General features: G+C 48.3%; 1 protein-coding gene across 1 annotated transcript in view; it reads left to right on the plus strand.

Moving 5' to 3' along the window:
- The window catches only part of RAB40C (RAB40C, member RAS oncogene family), a 63,897-nt gene extending 59,449 nt beyond the window's left edge, over positions 1–4,448 (plus strand). Inside the window, exon 7 of the mRNA XM_038418206.2 lies at positions 1,102–4,448. Within this exon, the coding sequence (XP_038274134.1) occupies positions 1,102–1,382 (281 nt within the window). The 3' untranslated portion in view covers positions 1,383–4,448. The remainder of the gene's footprint in view (positions 1–1,101) is intronic.
- Positions 4,449–19,437: the final 14,989 nt, after the last annotated feature.

Consider the following 19,437-nt stretch of genomic DNA (forward strand, 5'->3'; position numbering starts at 1 on the left):
ACTGAAGCGCTGCTGCTTCAGCCAGAAGGGATGAGAGAGTCCCTCTCTTCCAAGGCAATGGTCAAGGTCCCTGCACCTGGGCCTGTTAGCACACTGCTGTTTGATGCATATGGAGAGTCAGTGAGATACTAGAGGGGATTCAAACCCAAATCTTGCTGGAGGCGGAAGGCAATGCTGCTGCAGTTTCTGCAGGGGGATACCTTGCTCTGCAGTGAAAGCTTTCTCTGCTCTCAGAGCCAGCATACACAGATGGCTTGATTTAAAGTTCGAGCCAATCTAGTCGCTCTGTTGCCCTGCAAAACAGTGAGGATTTAAAGCTGAAGTCTTCTGTGCACTGCAAATCTATCCCTAAACACCTTCCAGGGGCAGGGTCTACAATCCTTGCCAGCTTCTTGTGTCCTATTCATAGCACTGCTTTGCAGGCTCAGTCCTTGAGTAGACTGAAGGTAGGAGTGTGCCCCCATGTGGCCAGCTGTAAGGAAATCCCGCATGAGCTGTGGCATTCACAAAGCAGTGTCACATGTTTTTACACTGAATTCATGGCAGTAAGGGTCCTTTCAGAGAGAGGCTGAGTCTTGCTCTAGCTGTATGGGGCTGGCAGTTCTGCTGGATGATGGGGTCAGAGTTCAGAAGAGCCCGCCCCTATGCTTGTACAGATTGAACAGGTCCCAAACAGGAATGTGCTCTGCCTTGCCCCAGCAAGGCTGTTGCTGTCCTCCAGACCATGTCTGTTCTTTGTATCTTGGAGTGGGGAGAAGGGGGCTGTGCAACTGAACTGCCAAACGTTTTGCAAATACTGAGTAAATGAGGCCTCCCAGCACTATATGTGGGGGGAAGGATTAATTATTGTGCTGATGGTTAAACCGAGGATTGGAGGCAGAGCTCAGAGAACTTGGGAGTCCTGTCTCCTAGTTCCTTGTTCTCACCATCAGATCCGCTGTCTCTAAGGCACCGTATTGCCACCCCTAGTTTCTCCCTCCCTAAGAAATTGGTGATGTACAGTGCAGGCGAGATGTGCATCAGGGCAAGCTGTCCCCTTGGAGGTACAACCTGGGTGTCACTTGCCTCTCTGACTGTACTTGATTCTTTCTGTTCTGACAGTGTTCAGCTTACAGGACCTCTGCTGCCGTGCAATAGTCTCCTGCACACCAGTCCATCTCATCGACAAGCTGCCCCTGCCTGTCACCATCAAGAGCCACTTGAAATCCTTCTCCATGGCCAATGGAATGAACGCAGTGATGATGCACGGTCGGTCATACTCCTTGGCTAGCAGTGGGGGTGGGAGCAGCAGCAAAGGTAACAGCTTGAAGAGATCCAAATCAATCCGCCCACCGCAGAGCCCCCCACAGAACTGCTCACGCAACAACTGCAAGATCTCTTAGCAAGACTGTAACACTGTGAGCTCCAAACTCACCCACCCACCGATGTACAGATGTTTGCACACGTAACCCTTTTCAATAGGATCCTTTTGAACGTTCCTGGGTCACTTTTTTGATGACGAGCATAGCTTTGGGAAACGAGTTCAGCTTAACGTTCAGACCATCATATCGACTGGATCCCACATCGCTGGTAAAAGGGTCAGTGCCAAGTGAACGTTCAGGAAAGCTTTGGGATTTTCCTCAGCCTGGGTGCAAAACTCGGCAGCTGCTGGCATGGGGGAGGGAAAAGCTCGTCCAGTCTTGGCAGAGGAAGGGATTTAGCGGAAGATCAAGAGGCTTAGGGGTGGTCAAGGGAGAGTCTGTGCTGCAACTGTAACTCTTGAACTTACAGATGGATTGCTGATGCGATAGCGAACAGTGGACTTCTAAGAATAAACAGGGCATAAGATGATGGCAAATTCTACCTGGACTTTAACCTGCCATTGCCAAAAAAGAGGCAAGAGTTGGCCAATTGGGAATCTGAAGGAAGCAGTCCTGCTTGCCGTTTTCACTTATTTATATCAAAATTATATAGAGAGCTCTCACTTTTTCTAACTTTTTTTTTTTTAAAAGAAGCAGTCAGGGAAAATTTATGCAGCCATGTAAATAAAAGCATGGGACCTCTGTTCGCAGTGCACCAGCTAAGGGGGAGAAAGGGAGAGGGTGATTTTAAGGTGAATATCTACAAACACTTTGGGGGATTGTACAAATAGCCACACAGGATTGCTCTGGATTTATTTGTTTGTTTTAAATACTATCTATGCGAAAGGAGAGAGCAATTTGTATGCTACATGCTGGATCCTTCCTTTTCTGAACATTCCTGGAAACAAGGGTGAGGGCCTAGGAGGAGGCTGATTGTACTCTCATTTAAATTAAAAACCCAAATAGAGTTGCAGCTGTGAAGCTGCCATGGCCTGCAGGAGCCTGAAGACAAAGATTTGGTCAGACCAAATATTAGAGACCAAAAGTCAGCTGGTACCAGGTTTATTTTCCCATGACAGGCAGCATCTTCTCACGTGAGAGTTGTTGATCCTTGCTGGCCTTGAGGAGCTGCAGGCATAGAAGTAAAACACTTCTGCTGGGCCTGCAGTGGAGAGAAACACAAAGCTTGATCACAAGCTACCCTTCTGGGGTCACTGTTCCTTCCCCCATCCTCCCCAGTACTGCGATTTATCCCTCCTACTCTTCTGGGCCATAAGGTCAATCCCCTAATAGGCATGAGTACTTTGAGCAGGCCCTGAATCCAGAGTCCTTCCTGCACCTGTAAATACCCATTTCACCTTTCCAAGGAACATCTAATCTTCAAGCATTGCCCATGGCTCCTCTTCTAGATAGGGGCAGGAGAAAGGAGAACACGCTGGAGTGTGGCATATTAGAACTGATCAGAACTGGAGCACTAGTAACCATTCTAAGTGGTATTAAAATACAGCCTTGCTAGTCTAGAGTTTGCCTGCATTGGATGACCAAGCAAAGCTATCTTGCTATACCCTCAGACAGCCATGACTGCTGTTCAGTGGCAGGAAAACGTGAAGGCAAATGCATTGGCTTGTTTTTATTGTCACCTAGGTTTTCACAGATTCTAAAGCAAGCAATCTCTCTAGCTAGCAATGTGCTTGGGATAGGCATGTGATGTTAGAGAAATCCCATCTAAGACAATAGCAGCAGCTTCCCTTACTTATCCCATAGCAATAGGACTTCTACTTTCCACTAAGGCTTCCAGCAGAAGTATTGCCCAGTCATTGTTAAGCTGGAGAGGCCGATTACAGTTCGGTGTGAGTTCAGTCATAGGTGAGCGTGACAAAGACATGGTGGTAGGTTCTTGTAGGCCACCAGGACGTGTAGTTTTTCAATGTATGAACTGCTTTTGGTTGCTCTGTTCTGCCTCTGTTATACCTCTCTCTTCATTAGGAAACTGAACTGGGCACATGTCTACTCTAGGATGCTGGTGCTCTACTGTTACGGCCTGTCTCCCATTAGCAGCAGTTCCCCAAGGCCAGGCTTAATCTGTCACCCTAAAGCAGCTTGTTACGTGGGCAGGATGAAGCTGTTGCATTTCCTGCACGGCTGACCACCCACTCTGTTCAAGCAGCAACTAAAAGACAGGTGGCAGGGAAATGGCACAGCCCCTTCCCACAGCAACACTCCCTGCTGTGCTTTTCCCTTCCTTCCCTGACAGGGCCTGGAGACGAAGGAGTCTCTGCACTCTCTCAAACCCCGGAGGACAGATTTCACAGATAGCCCAGCTGCTGGGCAATAAACCGGGCCACCAACGAAGCTCAAATGAGGGAGAAGGAGAAAATAAACCGAGGGCTGGGGGTGTCTTTTGTGGCTGTGATTCAGACGAAGAACTAAAGCTGTAGTCAAGTTCAGTGCCGTTGTGGGGAAGCCAGGGAATTTCTAGAACCTGTCAGCAGTATTACACCCACTGCTCCATGTCACTTAACAGGGAACAGAAGCAGCCAGGCACCCTAGGGATATATGGCTAACAGGTGACGGCAGGCAGAACACACCCCTATCCGTCAGTGTAAAACCCTCTTTGAATTTGGTTTTCACTAAACAGTTAGTTGTGGGAGCACCTCAGCAGTCTGTAACTCACCTATATTACCTCTTCCATATCTAATATCTGGTAACACAGCTGGGATGGGGAGGAGATGGAAGGTTCCATTCTGCATGTCTAGAAACTCTTCCAACTACCTGTGGATGGTTTATGCCCTACAAATAAACCCTCTCCCATCTCTTCTCCCGCTGTACATTTTCCCCTGTACAATCTCAGCAAATCCTGTCCAAAGGAAAGATTCTTTGATCTGGAATGTCTGCTGATCAAAACTGAACTCATCTTGTTTTCTTCATTTGAAAAGAAAGCCGTTCTGGCATCTGATATCAACACTAGTCTTTAGCTGCTGTCTGACACTCAGACCATTCCAATGTTATTTTGGACACTCTCTTTTATTCCTTTGTACAGTCAATGTTGTTCAACTGATATACATGTTTTGTTTTATATAAATTAAAGTCTTTTGTTGTTTTAAACTACCAGGCGGGATGTGGCCAATCATGTCAGTTTCAAGTGGGGCTGCAGTTTTAACAGGTCTTTAAGCATTTTTTCTGGGATTGCTCAAGGGTGGGGGTGGGATGTGGCAGGGCTCATGGTGATTGAGTGGGAACTTGCCGAAGGGGGGCCTTTATACCAGTGTACCCAGGATTGCCCTTCCCAGTCATTCAAAAAATCACAAGATTTGGTTTACAAATTTTGATATTTCAATTCACATTTGGTTCTATTCTTTGTCTTTTGGTGTTTTGAACCTTTAGGGGTCATTTTTTTCAAATGTCTAGTCTCCAAAACTTGTTGGTTTTCGTGTAAGCAGAAATTCTCCCATAATCACGTGATTTCAGGAGCTAGTGCTTAAAGAAAAACATTAACTCTCCTGAGACTTGTGTGAATCATAGAATCATAGAATATCAGGGTTGGAAGGGACCCCAGAAGGTCATATATCTTCATAAATGAAAATCATAACAGTTCGCAACGCAGGTGTGTAAACTCCACATCAAGCCCATATAAGCGCTGACTCATGTTAGTTACAAGTGGGGTAAAACTCACCCTGTGCAGCTACGTCAGTTGCTAGCCACCAGAGCTTCAATCCCAGGTAGGGACCTACTTCTGCTTTGTTACATCTGGGGTAACTCCTCTGACAGCTGTAACGGAGAGCAGGGTTTGGCATATACTATCCAAATTGGAGTAAGCTGCTAATGAAATTGGTATAAAGATGGCTTCAAAGTGAATTTTGAAAGCAAGCTATAGACAAAGGGGAAGCGCTGTCTTGTGACTTCATAGTTTGCCTCACTTTGTTTTTGTGTGACGATGGCAAATGTTGCTGTCACTACACTCCAGAGTGAACAGGAGCAATCAGAGAGATGGGGTCACCGAGCATGCCACAGCCCCCAGCTAGAAGAATGGCCTGTATGGCCATCACTCGGGATGAGGATCCTAGATCCCAGAGAAGGCGTCACTTTTTGGGAGAGGGACAGCTTCTCTTGGCCTAATCCTCTTCTCTTTCATCCCCTAAGAGAGTGGGGAACACTGGCCCTCCCTTTGACCTGCCTCTTCTCCTTCTCCCCAACTTCGGTAGAATTATATCTCTACTCTGAACCTGGCTGGCCAGGCTTGTTTTAGCAGTTTAGTGCTTGCTTGGGGAGGGAAATCAGATAGCAGCTGGAGCGTGGAAAACCCCATCATGGGGTAAAAGCCTGGTCAGGGAAGAGTGAGCAAACCTGCCTCTTGTTTTTCAGGCGGGTTCTCGGAGTGCCCTGTGCTGTCTCACCCCAGGAGCCTAAACAAAGGACTTGTGTGATTTCAGGTGCGGAAGGATCAGCAGGAGTCGGTGACTCTCCAGCAGCAGGTTCTGTTTTCATGCAGATGTCCTTGTTCGGAAAGAACAAGGCAAAAAAACGGCCCAGGATGAATTGATTAACACTGTGCCCTGCTAGCTTCTTTCTGCCCGAGTTTGAATGACTCTCACAAACAGCTCCTTGAGCCTCACCCCCCTCGGAGAAGTAGGCAGGAGGAGCACGTTGCACTGGGATCACTTTACTAGTTTTCCAACACTTGTGATAGCTTGTGGTTTTCTGAAAGCCCCAGCTCCTGGAGTCATGTCACTAGGTAAGAAACGGTTTTCATTTAAACAAACTTACCCTTCTGGTTGCAGAGAGAAGCTTGCCAATGACACCTGAGTACAGCCGAAAGGCTCAGAACCAGAAAGTTCTTAAAAAATCCAAAATATATTACTTCGGCTAAAAAATAAGTTGTATTTTTGTATTGTTTTCTTTAACTCTCACAATCTGGGGGAGCCTGGCTCCTCTAGGTTTTGAATGTTGTGGGTTGGCACTATTGCTTTCATCACTGCTGAGATGCAGTCAGCTCTAGGGTAGAACTGCAGAATAGCTTTCCATGACCTGTGAAAGTCAGATGACTAATAAACAGCTCTTTAAAGGTGCTGAGCACCCCCTCCCCACAAAAAATCCTACTGAGTAAGCCAATTATCTTATGAAAATGAGGTCATAAGAGCACAAAGTCAGCTGTGATTTCTAAGCAGGTACAGCAAGAACAGTTTTTGGTTACACAGGCCAGAGGTGCACAGATATGTTACAGAGAGCCAGAGGCTCTGACGCTCCTGGGAGTCTGAGAATTCATGGTGTAGTGGTGGAGAGAAGGCTCTGTACTGGTGACTTGGAAAAGTGTGTGTTTTTAAAAAACAAAACAGCCTTTGCTCTTTATGATATACAAAGGCTTGAAAATTTATTTTTGAAGTTCTATTGGGTAGGGTGGGTGGCCCTGTTTTAAGGATTATTTTGCAGAAGAAATGTCAGAAAAGCCCAGACTTGACACTTGGTTTTGGTTTGATGTTTTTGGTGGGAGGGGAGTTTCTGGAGGTCTCCTCAGAGAACTAGAGAGCAGGAGTGCACATTTTCTCCTCCCTCCGTGGAGGAAAACAGATGGTGATTTTTTTTTTCTCCCATGTATTTTAGGAACGTGGATTTTGTAAGTGTTAAACTTTTCAGGCCTCCTCTCTACACTATAAAAATGCAAAAAGAACTCACAATTTTTTGCTTGGCAGGTCCCTTAGGAATCCTGTCTCTCTAGCTGAGGGTTTCCTATTGTGCCTAGCACTGGAGTAGCTAGATGCTAGTTTCTACCTGCATTCCAAAGCACTGGAGCATGGAAGGTTCAATAAGCCTGACATGAGAATCAAATTATCTTGCTAGTGACTCCAGTACAAAACCGAGATACGTTAGTTAAGCGATTACCCTTCTTTAAAGAGACTGGGAATGAGACCTTGGCTCACTTCCCAATTCTGCCACCGACTGAAGGGACTTGCCAAAGACACACAGCCTCTCCCTGTGCCTCGCTTTCCCTAGCTTTAGTTTGCCCATCTTTCAAATGGGGACAATGATACTGATGTGCCTGTGTCAAGAGCTGTGGGATACATCAGTCATCCGACAGGGCTCTGTAACCTCTATATATGCAGCACTGAGGCAATGCAGCCACTTCTGGGGTGGGGAAGTAGCAAGTGCACAATACCCTGCATAACAGTGGGAAGGGGATTTGGTCAAGGACATCAGCAAATTCCTGGTCTTACATGCAGTGCTGGAGGATTTTATTGCCCATGTAGGGCAGGCAGGATCTTGGTTTTCAAGGACAGCTCACAGACCTAACTCCAAGCATCTTCTCTATTGGTCCTTGCCTTGGTTAAGTGCTTTGATTTGTAGCTCTCATGCCTGTGGCCAATACCAGGTGTAACCTATAGTGAAGGTGCAAGAGCCCTGCTCTCACCAGTGTGGCTTTTAAACCCATTTAACACTATTAAGGATTCGCAAGGGAGTGTTTGGGTGTTGACCTCTGGCTGGAAGCAACTGGCACTGAAGCCATGCTGCTTCCCAATGGGGGCTGGTTTGTCAGCCACTGTGAGTAAGTGGTTTAACATTGCCAACAGCAAGAGTGAGTGATCTAGTGACGTAGTGCCACAGGTGTGCACGGCATGCCACCAAAATCAACATGCTAGGCTCTGTAGAGCCACCCGTTCTGCTGTTTAGTATGTGCTTGCTGAATCAAGGCCTTAAAGTCCCATTGATATCATAAGCATCTGCTTTGCTGAATCTGGATGTGAGCCCCTGAGCTGCAGGCTTGGTCGGAGCTGCTGCAAGCCCAGAGGAAGTGTTCCCCTGGCCTGGAGTGCTAGGCTCTGCTGCTCTTCCCAGTCGCTGTGGGTTAGTTTGTTGCTCTGTCTCTGAGGTCAGGCATCTCTACTCCCGTCTCCTGGGCCAAAAGGTCATGGAAGAAGTCACTGGAGCTTTCAGATCAAACAAGAGAGGAAATTGCTCCTGGGTTTGGGGGCCTCTCCTGGGCTTGCCTGATGCATGTGGAAACAAAGGTTCTTGTCAGCCCTTTATCCTCTGTTTGCTTTTGATCTTTGTGACCTGAGTGAGAGACATCTCAGGAGTGCATGTAAAACAGGGCTGCCTTGGGAGGCTCTCCTGGCCAGGGCCCTGGAGCTGCACTATGCAGCCAGTTGCGCTGCTGAGAGCCAGTGCTGTGCTGGATGTGCCTGAAACAGTCTCTGCAGCAAACTCCCAGCTTCCTTTCCTTGCTGTTACTAGTGAGCTGGAGATGGGGGAGCTGATCTCAGGTGGTGATGCCTTTTTCCCCATTCAGAAATACCCCAGGTGGCTATACTGCTCTGTAGCCGGGATTGTGTGCTGCAGCCCCCAATGTGGTGCCCGCTGCCCCACCACCTGCTCCCTCTTGTGCTTGGTGGCTCTCTGTAAGAGCAGTGGCCTCACTGAGGATTAACTCTTTGCACTTAGTGCTTCTGTTTGCAAAGCGCTCTGCAGATGCTAATTGGTTTTAGCTCCCTTCCCCCATGGGGAAGTATGGTTATCACCCTTCTCCAGCTGGGAAGACAGCCCCTTCCCCCGAGAAGTGGCTTGCAGACCTGGGCTGTCGGCCCCATGCTCTGGCTGCGGGATTTGTTGGCTGCCCTTTCTATGGATATGTGGATGGAGGTGCCAAGGCCACATCTCCCTCACACACTGGATTGTTGTTAGTCCAGCAGCGGCACCTGGACATGGCACTCAGGCCAGAAGTGGTCCAGCCTAGGCTGGAGGTAGCCTGTGGGCTAGCAATGCTAGTATCTGACTGGGAGCCAGGAGATCTGGGTTCTAGTCCCAGTTCTGCTACTGACCTGTGACCTTCGGCAAGTCACTCTCCCCTCTATGCCTCTTGTCCATGGAGATTGTGAGCCCTCTGGGACAGGAACTGTCTCCTCCTGTGTGTTTGGTGCAGAGCCCAGCACAGTGGGACAACAACCAGGGTCAGATGCTGCTGAGATACAAATCAGGTAAAGAAGATGCAGTGGGTGGATGCAACAGACCTGTAGTGTGGGACAGGGCTTAAGGTATCAGTAAAGTGAACAAGCCTGTGGACTACGGGCAGAGATCTCAGCTACCCAGCCCTGCCTAGCACAACCTGTGACACTTTCCAAGGTTAAATGAGCTGGGTTATATGGTTGCTGGCAGCATTCCTATGTACCGCACTTAACTTCCTAGCCACAGCGTTCCTGCTGGGGTTCCCCTTCAGGCCTCTATTAACACATGGGGAGGTCTCTCTTTCTCTTTGACTGCAGCTGCTCTATCAGTGATCTGGGTGTGTCATGGGCTGCCTATGGAAGGAGACTCTGGTCAGTTGATGAAGTGCCCATGTTGCACCCCTGGGCACAACAGCACATCAAGGATAGGGAAAGGAGAGGAGAGAGGGGAAAGCCAGGAGCTTGGCGGGACTGGTCCAGGTGTAGCTCACAGTAAGAGGCTGCTGCTGATTATTGAATCAAAACCAGCTCAGCTCCGTGCAGCTGGCATTTCCATGAATCTCCTGGCTACTTGATCAGACAGACGAGGGAGACCCCAGCTTGTGGCAGAGCCCTGGGTACCCCCCTTGGGTCACTATTGCAGGTCTAAGGGAAGGGGGATAGATCCTAAGGCAAAGGGCATGTGGGGAGGAGATTGCCAGGCTCAGCTCTGGAACATGTTTGATATGACAGGCTGGGAGCCAGTCCGTTTGCTCTCTCCTCTGGCTCATTGGGTCACTGCTCCTAGAGAAAGACTTGCCCCTTGCAAGCCTTCCCCTACAGATGTCCTGTGAGGTGCCCCTGCCATGCACATGCCATCCAAAACAGACACGGGTATTTCCCAAAGTCTCCAAGGTATTTCCTACCCCCCAAACCTGAGCATTTTCCCCTTTGTGATGCTCGTGTTCACCCCATGCAGCCCCCTCTCTGTGAGCATTCAGGATCAACCTCCCCCGGTAATATTCTCCTCCCACTAGCCTGGCCTCAATTGCTGCATGGTTGTTGAGCAACTGCCATATTCTACCCCAGAAGCAGCCGCATTTCAGCGGTGGGCAAAAGAGTCCCTCCAATGTGTAACTTGTCATTGTGTAGCACCCCCAGGTGCCTGCGGAGGGCACTAGGTGACCCAGCGTATTTGACTGACAAAGTATTTGTCTTTACTACATCAGAGCAGTCAGGGCTGGGGACCGGATGATCCTGGCTTTCCTGCCCAGTGAGCCTGGAGCAAGAGAAAAGCTCAGGAGTGGGTGATGGAGACTGGGTGAGGCAGGAGGAACTAAAAACGAATAACTCACTGGCCTCTGCATCCAGAACTCTAGGAAAGACCCATCCCCCCTATTTGTTTCGTTGGCCCTGCTGCTGGGGATGGGGGTAGGCTGAAGCAAACTGCTGTAAGCTCGTCCCCCTAGCTCTCTGGAGGATGAGGCAGCAGCTTTGGAGGGGAAAAGTACAGAGACCTGATTGGATGGGGACCAGTGAGCCATGCAGCCCCCTTTTCCAAGGTGCCTACAACCTAGCTAATGAAGTCTCAGGCCCACCGGACTGGAAAGGTTATCTGGGCCTTGCCCTGTCTGTCCTGGGATAGGAACCCTGTTACACAAACCAAGTTTAAATGGACTCGGGCCTCTCTGTTTAAACTCGGGAAGCAGCATTGTCCTGTTGCCAGAGCAGGGGACTGAGCGTCAGGATTCCTGGGTTCTAGTTCCCAGCTCTGCCGTTGACTCACTGTGACCTGGAGCATGTCATGTCCTGTCTCTGTGTCTCTGCCTCACCATCTGGGAACAGGAGCAACAAGACTTACCAGCCTTCTGTCAAATGCTCTGGAATCCCAGTGTGGGTGCTAAGAATTATTCCAGATTAAACCCAGATTGGCTGGCCAGCGGAGTTAGGCCATGTTCAATCAAATATTGGAGACCAGCAGGGACCCAGTTTCTAAGCACTCTCTGTTATTTCCAAACTTATTTCCTGTGTTAACACAGCTTTGGGTACCATGATTTCTGGCCTGTCCTATATAAACCTTCATGCTTCAGGGCACAAGATGACCTCTTAATTGGGGGGGTCAGGAGGAATCCACTTGTGCGGCTATATAGAGATTCTTGGATAACTTGCCCACTGCAGGCTTTTCCTCTGGAATAATGTACTGGTAACTGTGGGCATCTGGATACTGGACTAGCAAGTTCTATGGTCCTACACAGTGCTCTGCTTATTGAAATGGGACATCTTGTGTCTCCATTCATGGGCCTGTGATGACCATCACTAAAATGGTGCATTTGCCCTCAGCTGTTGCTGTTTGTTCCTAAACATCCTTCTCCTGGGGCCCTATGGCATTTTGATGAGGAGCAGTTCGCCTTGAGGCTGACCGGCCATGGTGGTGAAATCCTGTGTCCCGACCGTGCTGGTGACTGGTAAATACAGCTTTAGCAGACCTGTGAGTTCTGGCCCATGGAGCAGCTCCACAGGGCTGAAAATCTGGGAACACAGGCTCTGGCTGCTCAGACTGACAGCGGAGTGTCTGCGGCTGGGCGTCTCTGCTTCCATGGCAGCCAACGTCACTTTGGGTAGAGTCTATCTCGCTGCAATCCGAAGCGCACCAGGAGAAGCTGAGCCTGCAGTCTGCGCATGAGGCCTGAGAGGCAGCAAAGTACAGAGCCTGCTGCTGGGGGCCATGAACACTGGCGTGTGGGAGTGCAGGGCACCAGCTTCCCTCAGGCCGTTGGCCCTCATAAGAACATAATAACGTAAGTACAGCCATACTGGATCAGATCAAAGGTCCATCTAGCCCACTATCCTGTCTACCAACAGTGGCCAATGCCAGATGCCCCAGAGGGAATGAACAGAACAGGCAATCATCAAGTGATCCATCCCCTATCACCCATTCCCAGTTTCTGGCAAACAGAGGCTAGGGACACCATCCCTGTCCATCCTGGCTAATAGCCATTGATGGACCTATCCTCCATAAATTTATCTAGTTCTTCTTTTTTAAACCTTGTTATAGTCTTGGCCTCACAACATCCTCTGGCAAGGAGTTCCACAGGTTGACTGTGCATTGTGTGAAAAAATACTTCCTTTTGTTTTAAACCTGCTGCCTATTAATTTCATTTGGTGGCCCATAGTTCTTGTGTTATGAGAAGGAGTAAATGACACTTCCTTATTTACCTTCTCCACACCAGTCATGATTTTATAGACCTCTATCATATCCCCCTTTAGTCTGCTCTTTTCCAAGCTGAAAAGTCCCAGTCTTATTAATCTCTCCTCATACAGCAGCTGTTCCATACCCCTAATCATTTTTGTTGCCCTTTTCTGAACCTTTTCCAATTCCAATATATCTTTTTTAAGATGGGGTGACCACATCTGTACACAGTATTCAAGATGTGGGTGTACCATGGATTTATATAGAGGCAATAGGATATTTTCTGTCTTATTATCTATCTTTCTTAATGCTTCCCAGCATTCTGTTTGCTTTTTTGACTGCCTCTGCCCATTGAGTGGATGTTTTCAGAGAACTATCCACAATGACTTCAAGATCTTTTTCTTGAGTGGTAACAGCTAATTTAGACACCATCATTTTACATGTATAGTTGGGATTATGTTGTCCCATGTGCATTACTTTGCATTTATCAACATTGAATTTCATCTGCCATTTTGTTGCCCAGTCACTCAGTTTTGAGAGATCCTTTTGTAGCTCTTTGCAGTCTGTCTGGGACTTAACTATCTTGAGTAGTTTTGTATCATCTGCAAATTTTGCCACCTCACTGTTTACCCCTTTTTCCAGATCATTTATGAATATGTTAAATAGGACTGGGCCCAGTACTGACCCAAGTGGGACACCACTATTTACCTCTCTCCATTCTGAAAACTGACCATTTATTCCTACCTTTTGTTTCTTATCTTTTAACCAGTTAGCAATCCATGAGAGAACCTTCCCTCTTATCCCATGACAGCTTACTTTGCTTAAGAGCCTTTGGTGAGGGACCTTGTCAAAGGCTTTCTGAAAATCTAAATACACTATATCCATTAGATTCCCCCTTGTTCACATGCTTGTTGACCCCCTCAAAGAATTCTAGCAGATTGGCAAGGCATGATTTCCCTTTACAAAACACATGTTGACTCTTCCCCTCCAACAATTTATGGTCATCTATGTGTTTGACAGTTTTGTTCTTTACTATAGTTTGAACCAGTTTGCCAGGTTCTGAAGTCAGGCCCGTAATTGCCAGGGTCACCTCTGGAGCCCTGTTTAAAAACTGGCATCACATTAGCCATCCTCCAGTCATTTGGTACAGAAGCTGATTTAAATGATAGGTTACAGACTACAGTTAGTAGTCCTGCAATTTCACATTTGAGTTCCTTCAGAACTCTTGGGTGAATACCATCTGTACTGGTAACTTAAACTAAATAGTAATATCAATTTGTTTCAAAACCACCTCTCATGACACCTCAATCTGGGACAGTTCCTCAGATTTGTCACCTTAAAAAAAATAGCTCAGGTTTGTGAATTTCCTTCACATCCTCAACCATGAAGACCGATGCAAAGAATTAATTTAGTTTCTCCACAATGGTCTTATCGTCCTTGAGTGCACCTTTAGCACCTCAATCGTCCAGTGGCCCCACTGGTTGTTTAGCATGCTTCCTGCTTCTGATGTGCTTAAAATTTTTGCTATTACTTTTTGAGTCTTTGGCTAGCTGTTCTTCAAATTCTTTTTTGGCCTTCCTTCCTATTTATATTTTTACACTTCATTTGCTAGAGTTTATGCTCCTTTCTATCTTACTCACTAGGATTTAACTTCCACTTTTTAAAGGATGCCCTTTTGCCTTTCACTGCTTCTTTTACTTTGTTGTTTATCCACAATGGCTCTTTTTTGGTTCTCTTACTATGTTTTTGAATTTGGGGTATACATTTAAGGTGAGCCTCTATTACGGTGTCTTTAAAAAGTTTCCATGCAGTTTGCAGGGATTTTACTTTTGGTTGTGTACCTTTTAATTTTTGTTTAACTAACCTCCTCATTTTTGTGTAGTCCCCCTTGCTTAAATTAAATGCTAGAGTGGTGGGTTGCTGTGGTGTTTTCCCTGCCACAGAGATGTTAAATGTAATATGATGGTCACTATTACTAAGTGGTCCAGCTCTATTCACCTCTTGGACTTGATCCTGTGCTGCACTTAGGACTAAATCAAGAATTGCCTCTTCTGTTGTGGATTCCAGGACTAGCTGCTCCAAGAAGCAGTCATTTAAGGTGTCACTGGGCAGGGGAGGTGAGTTGGGAGGCCTGGGCCATCTTTCACAGCCTGTGCATGTGCTAGAGCCTGCGCTGGCTTGGTTGACTATTCCCAGGAACTGAGCACAGCAGGGAGCTGGGCTGATCCTGGGAGCCCCACTGCCTGCCTACGGTTCCGTCTGCCAGGAGGTGGTGGTCACCTGCCAGCAGCCCCTGGCAGGAACAGACGTTTAATTTAAGAGGCCCCAGACTCAGGCAATTGCTCACCTGCCCTGGTGCTCTCATGGAGTCTGCAAGGCTTGGCCCTGTCACCTCCTCTTCTTGTGGGCCAGGCTGTGGTGGGGTGGAGGGGAAGAACTGAGGCTGTTGGCTTGGCACCCAGCTCTCGGTCTCCAGGACAGCGCAGTGCTCTGCTTTCACTGGCATCTGGCTGAGGACAGGGATAAGAGCCGGGGGCAGAGGTTCAGCTCAGACAGGGGTGAAGTGATGCTAGCAGGAGGACAGAGTGGACAGGTGGGGTGCTGCCCAGCTAGACACAAATCCAGCCCATTTACCCACCGCGTGTGCAAGGGCAGTGGGGAATCACTCCAGGGAAGGGAGTCCCCCATAAGGGGTCAATGGGTCTACTAGGGCCTGTACCTGTAGCGGGTCTGTGACCCAGCCAGACTACCCTAGCACTGATCCAAAGGTAGGTATTTCCCAGCTGTGGATATGCTACCCATGTGCACCGTGCAGGGTTAGGAGCTGGGCTGCTTAATGCAGCCTGCGTTTTTGAGTGTCTCACTCCCCAAGTAAGAGAGTGAGCCAATGACATAAGGGCGCTATGCAAGCACGGTTGTAGAACTGTGTCAACTAGTAACAGTAGCTCACCTTAGTATATTCTTCCTCCCAATACCACTGCTGCTCGTGTGTAAACACAGGAAGCCCTATCACCCCTGCATCCAAAGGGGCCCCGGTGTCCACCATACCGCTGTCCTGTCAATGGCCCTGAAAGACAGGCAGTTCAGAGTGGAAAACTCCCTGAACTAGCCTTCATGGACTATGAATCTGAACTGCCACAAGTGAAATGAGTCTGTGAGTCTCAGCTCAGCCCTTAGCCTGCGTTTGTCAGTGTTGCAGGAAGGACCGTGCCTTTTCCGCTGTCCACGATTGTCTCGGATTGGACTGGTTCTCTCTGAGTAGTGTGCCCCGGAGGTGAACACACCCTTTAATCTACTGCTGGCAGAGAACAGTTAGTGACACTCTTATCACGGCCAAACTGAGCCAGCAGAAGTGCGGTGCTGTCACAGCCCATAAACCTTCCTTTCTTATCATAGAACAAGTTGCATGAACTATGTGAAGGCAACCATTTGCCAGAGCACCAGGTTTCCCATTTACCTCCCTGCTGAGCAAGGGCCACTCAGGCCTAGCTCCAGGTGTCAAAGACAGCCGTTGTGGAGGTGTTGCTGAAACCATCACAACTGCTTTAGTGTGCGTGGGCCATGAAAACACCTGTAAGTTCCCTTGGGGCAGTAGGACCCACCCTTCCCTGTCCTGTCCTTAACTACCACCTTGTAAATCCTAGTCTAGCCAATGTGTGTTAAGGCCAGCAGAGAAAAGGCAGTGTGTCCTTAACAAGTGTTACCTTGATCCGTTTAACATATGTCAGAGGTTCACTGCCCTGCCTCCACTAGGCATCTCCACAGACTAGGGCAATCCAAGCTCATGGACAGAAATCAGATGGAAATTGAAGGTGGGGCTTGATAGCTCCAGGGATCAGTGAGGGGACATGGAGTTTTGCTCCTTTACTGGACCAGGCTGAGCCTATCTGAGTCTTGTTTCCATCCAATGGCTGCTTGGTAGCCTAGCTAAAATGAGCTGTCAGTGCCCCGTAGGATCCCTGCCATTTCCATTAAAAGAGACTCTCTCTCCACTTTTAGCAGTATGAGGCCTATGACACAGCTGAGCCATTCGAATTCCATGCAGCAGCCTTGTCATGTTGGCATTGCCTGCAGAAAAGCCAAAGACTGGCAAGGTTATGGAGATGCTCCAAGGTCCCCCTAGAAGGGGCTGATTCAGGTCAAGGTTGAGGTGTGTTGGCAGTGTGCAGGCTCCCCCCACTCCACTGCCTCCATACCTGTTCTGGGGTGCTGGGCTCAAGCCTCCAGGGTTAGTGAGCCAACCCCAGCTCTGTTCTTGCAGGGAGTTCCTCTCCTGTCCCTCCTTTGCCACCTCTAGGTTGTGCTGATAATGGCCACACGTAGTATAATACAGACACATGTGGCCAGGGCAGGTTACCCGAGGCCGTGTGAGCAATTTCTCTGGCAAAGCCGGCTGTTTGGGGGGAGTGAGATGCACGTCAAATATCAAAACAGAGTCAAGGTCACTGTGTTTGTGTCACACACTCTGGCAGTGGCTGCCCCAGAGCGCACATCTGTTCTCTCCACCCACACTGCGGGTCGCTAGCTTGGGGTCAGTATGCCGGGGCACATTTGGCTCTTGGCCTGCACTCTGCTCACATGTTAACATGCCTGTCTAGAACTCTCAATTGCTTTCTCCTGCTCATAACCCATTTATCGTATGTACCCTGTGTTCTGCTATTCTGTAAATATTGCAGAGAGCAGGGTAATCTCTCGGTGCTACTACTGCCTTCTACTGGATGGAATCAGAACTGCTCAACAATGTGTCATAGACCTTATACTGCTAGTAGCCAACATAAATTCTCCTTTAGCTCCAGTGGGGCAAGAGGATTTGAATGTTCTCCTTGTTGTTGGCATAATGTTCCAAGCTCCCACTGTCTGCAGTATAGTGACCATGTAAACTCCTCGGGGAAGGGTCCAATTTCTATTCTATTTGTAAAAAGAAAAGGAGTACTTGTGGCACCTTAGAGACTTTACATTTGTTAGTCTCTAAGGTGCCACAAGTACTCCTTTTCTTTTTGCGAATACAGACTAACACGGCTGCTACTCTGAAACCTATTCTATTTGTAGCTTGCTAAGCATGATGGAGCCCAGTCTTGGATGGGACTCCAGGTGCTACGAGAAGACAGGCGACATTCCAGACAAGCATGCTCTTAACAGCCTACAGCAAGGCAATGAAAAGTTGAGGTTCCCAATAGCCCATGCCTTCTGCTCCCTCTTCCACAGACACACCTCGTTCCACTAGCTGGAGTACCTCTGCCACAGTGAGTGCACCACAACCATAACTCTGTCCAGTTGCAAGGCCTGCCTTCCAGCACCTCCTTACCCAAACCCGAGGGTCTGCAGCAACAGTGGTGGGTGGGGGAGTCTGGTCTGTAATGGAGGGTGGTGGAATTTGGTGGGCCCAAATCCACACCCTACTTAGCAAGATTCAAAGAGTCATAAGGATAACCAGAAGATCCAGGGGCAGGATAGGTAATGCCACCAAAACAATGTGGGAAGAGCCATAAAACCAATCTCTAACTATTTGGGATTAAGATAAAACCAAGGTGGGTGGGTGTCTTTTCTCAGCTCTGACTCTGTCCTGCTGGGTGACCTTGGGTTAGTCACTTCACTTAACCTCAGTTTACTCATGTAAAATGGGGATGATGATACTGACCTCGTCTGTAAAGCACCTGGAGCTCTATGGATGCAAAGTGCTATGTAAGAGCTAGATGAGATTAATACTGCAGGGTTCTCGCACCTTTCTCTGAAACAGGTGGTACTGGCCATGTCAGATCCAGCCTGGCAATTCCCATATGCCATGTATCATTTCTAGTTAATTATTTACTTACAGTCTCTCAAAGGCGGAAAGTGCTTTTGTCACAGGCAGCATGGAAGTTACTATCTAAACTCAGGTTAATTTGGATTCTTCCCAGGGGAGGGTGGGGAGTTCGGGGCCTCCCCTGAGTGGCTTCTGGTCAATCACTGCGGGAACGATGGGCACAGATCCCACCTGTCCAGTGAGTGGAAGCTGAATGTGGTGAGGCAGCTTGGTCACAGTTTGTTTCACTTGGAAGAGGGCGTTTTGGTGGGTAATTCACAGGATAGGGGTCAGCAAGCTCAGATTCTATCCCCGCCTCTGCTGGGGACATGACCTTGACCAAACCCCTTTGCCTCTGTATGCCACAGTTCCCCCATCTCTAAGGAGACATTGATCTGTCCCACAGGGAGGCGGTGAGGCCTAATCTCTGGTTCTGTGCTTAGCACCGTGGCTTTGAGAGGCCTGCTTCTAACTCCCTGCTCTGTCACAGGCTTCCTGTGTGACCTTGGGCGGGTCTTGTCTACCTGGGGAAATTGAATGACAAAGCTGTGGCAGAATAGCTCACTCTGCAGTTGCTCTACTGGTCAATCTCCTTGTGGAGGCAGGGCCTGAATCTCTGTGCCTCTGTTCCCACAACTGTACAATGGGGATAATAGGGCAGGGTATCTTAAAAGGGGTTTGTGAGGTTATTACCGTAATGGGGTCCGTATTAGTCCCTCAGATAGATGCAGGAAATCCTCTCTATTCAAGGGGGCCCAAATCCACACCCTACTGAACTATCCTTTCCAAAGTGCTTGGCTGCAATAGCACGAAGTGATTTGTAAAGTTGTTTGACAGGGTGTAATTGCAATGCATGATGCCATGATGGTCCCGTTTGCATGGATCTGGGTGGGTCTCTAGAAATAGTCATTTTTATTACTATGTTATTTTAAGGCCCCCTTTAAAATAGTATATCTCACCTAGAGTTGCCACATCTCACCTCAGAAGTTGCTGCATTTCAGTGCTGGGAGAAGGAATTCCTAGATGGGAGCAGTGAATCCTGGTTTATGGGACCGACCCCAAAAAAACCAAGTTGCTTAACGGGATGAATTTGAAGCAGAATTGGAGTCACTAGGGCCCTGATCCTGCAGTTGGATCCATGTGGGCAGATCCCTGCACCTTTGCAGAGACCCATTGCTTTCAATTCTGCTCTGCATTGGCCCCAGCGGTCCA

The sequence above is a fragment of the Dermochelys coriacea genome, chromosome 10 (genome assembly GCF_009764565.3).
Source record: "Dermochelys coriacea isolate rDerCor1 chromosome 10, rDerCor1.pri.v4, whole genome shotgun sequence".
In the NCBI taxonomy this organism is placed as follows: Eukaryota; Metazoa; Chordata; order Testudines; family Dermochelyidae; genus Dermochelys; species Dermochelys coriacea.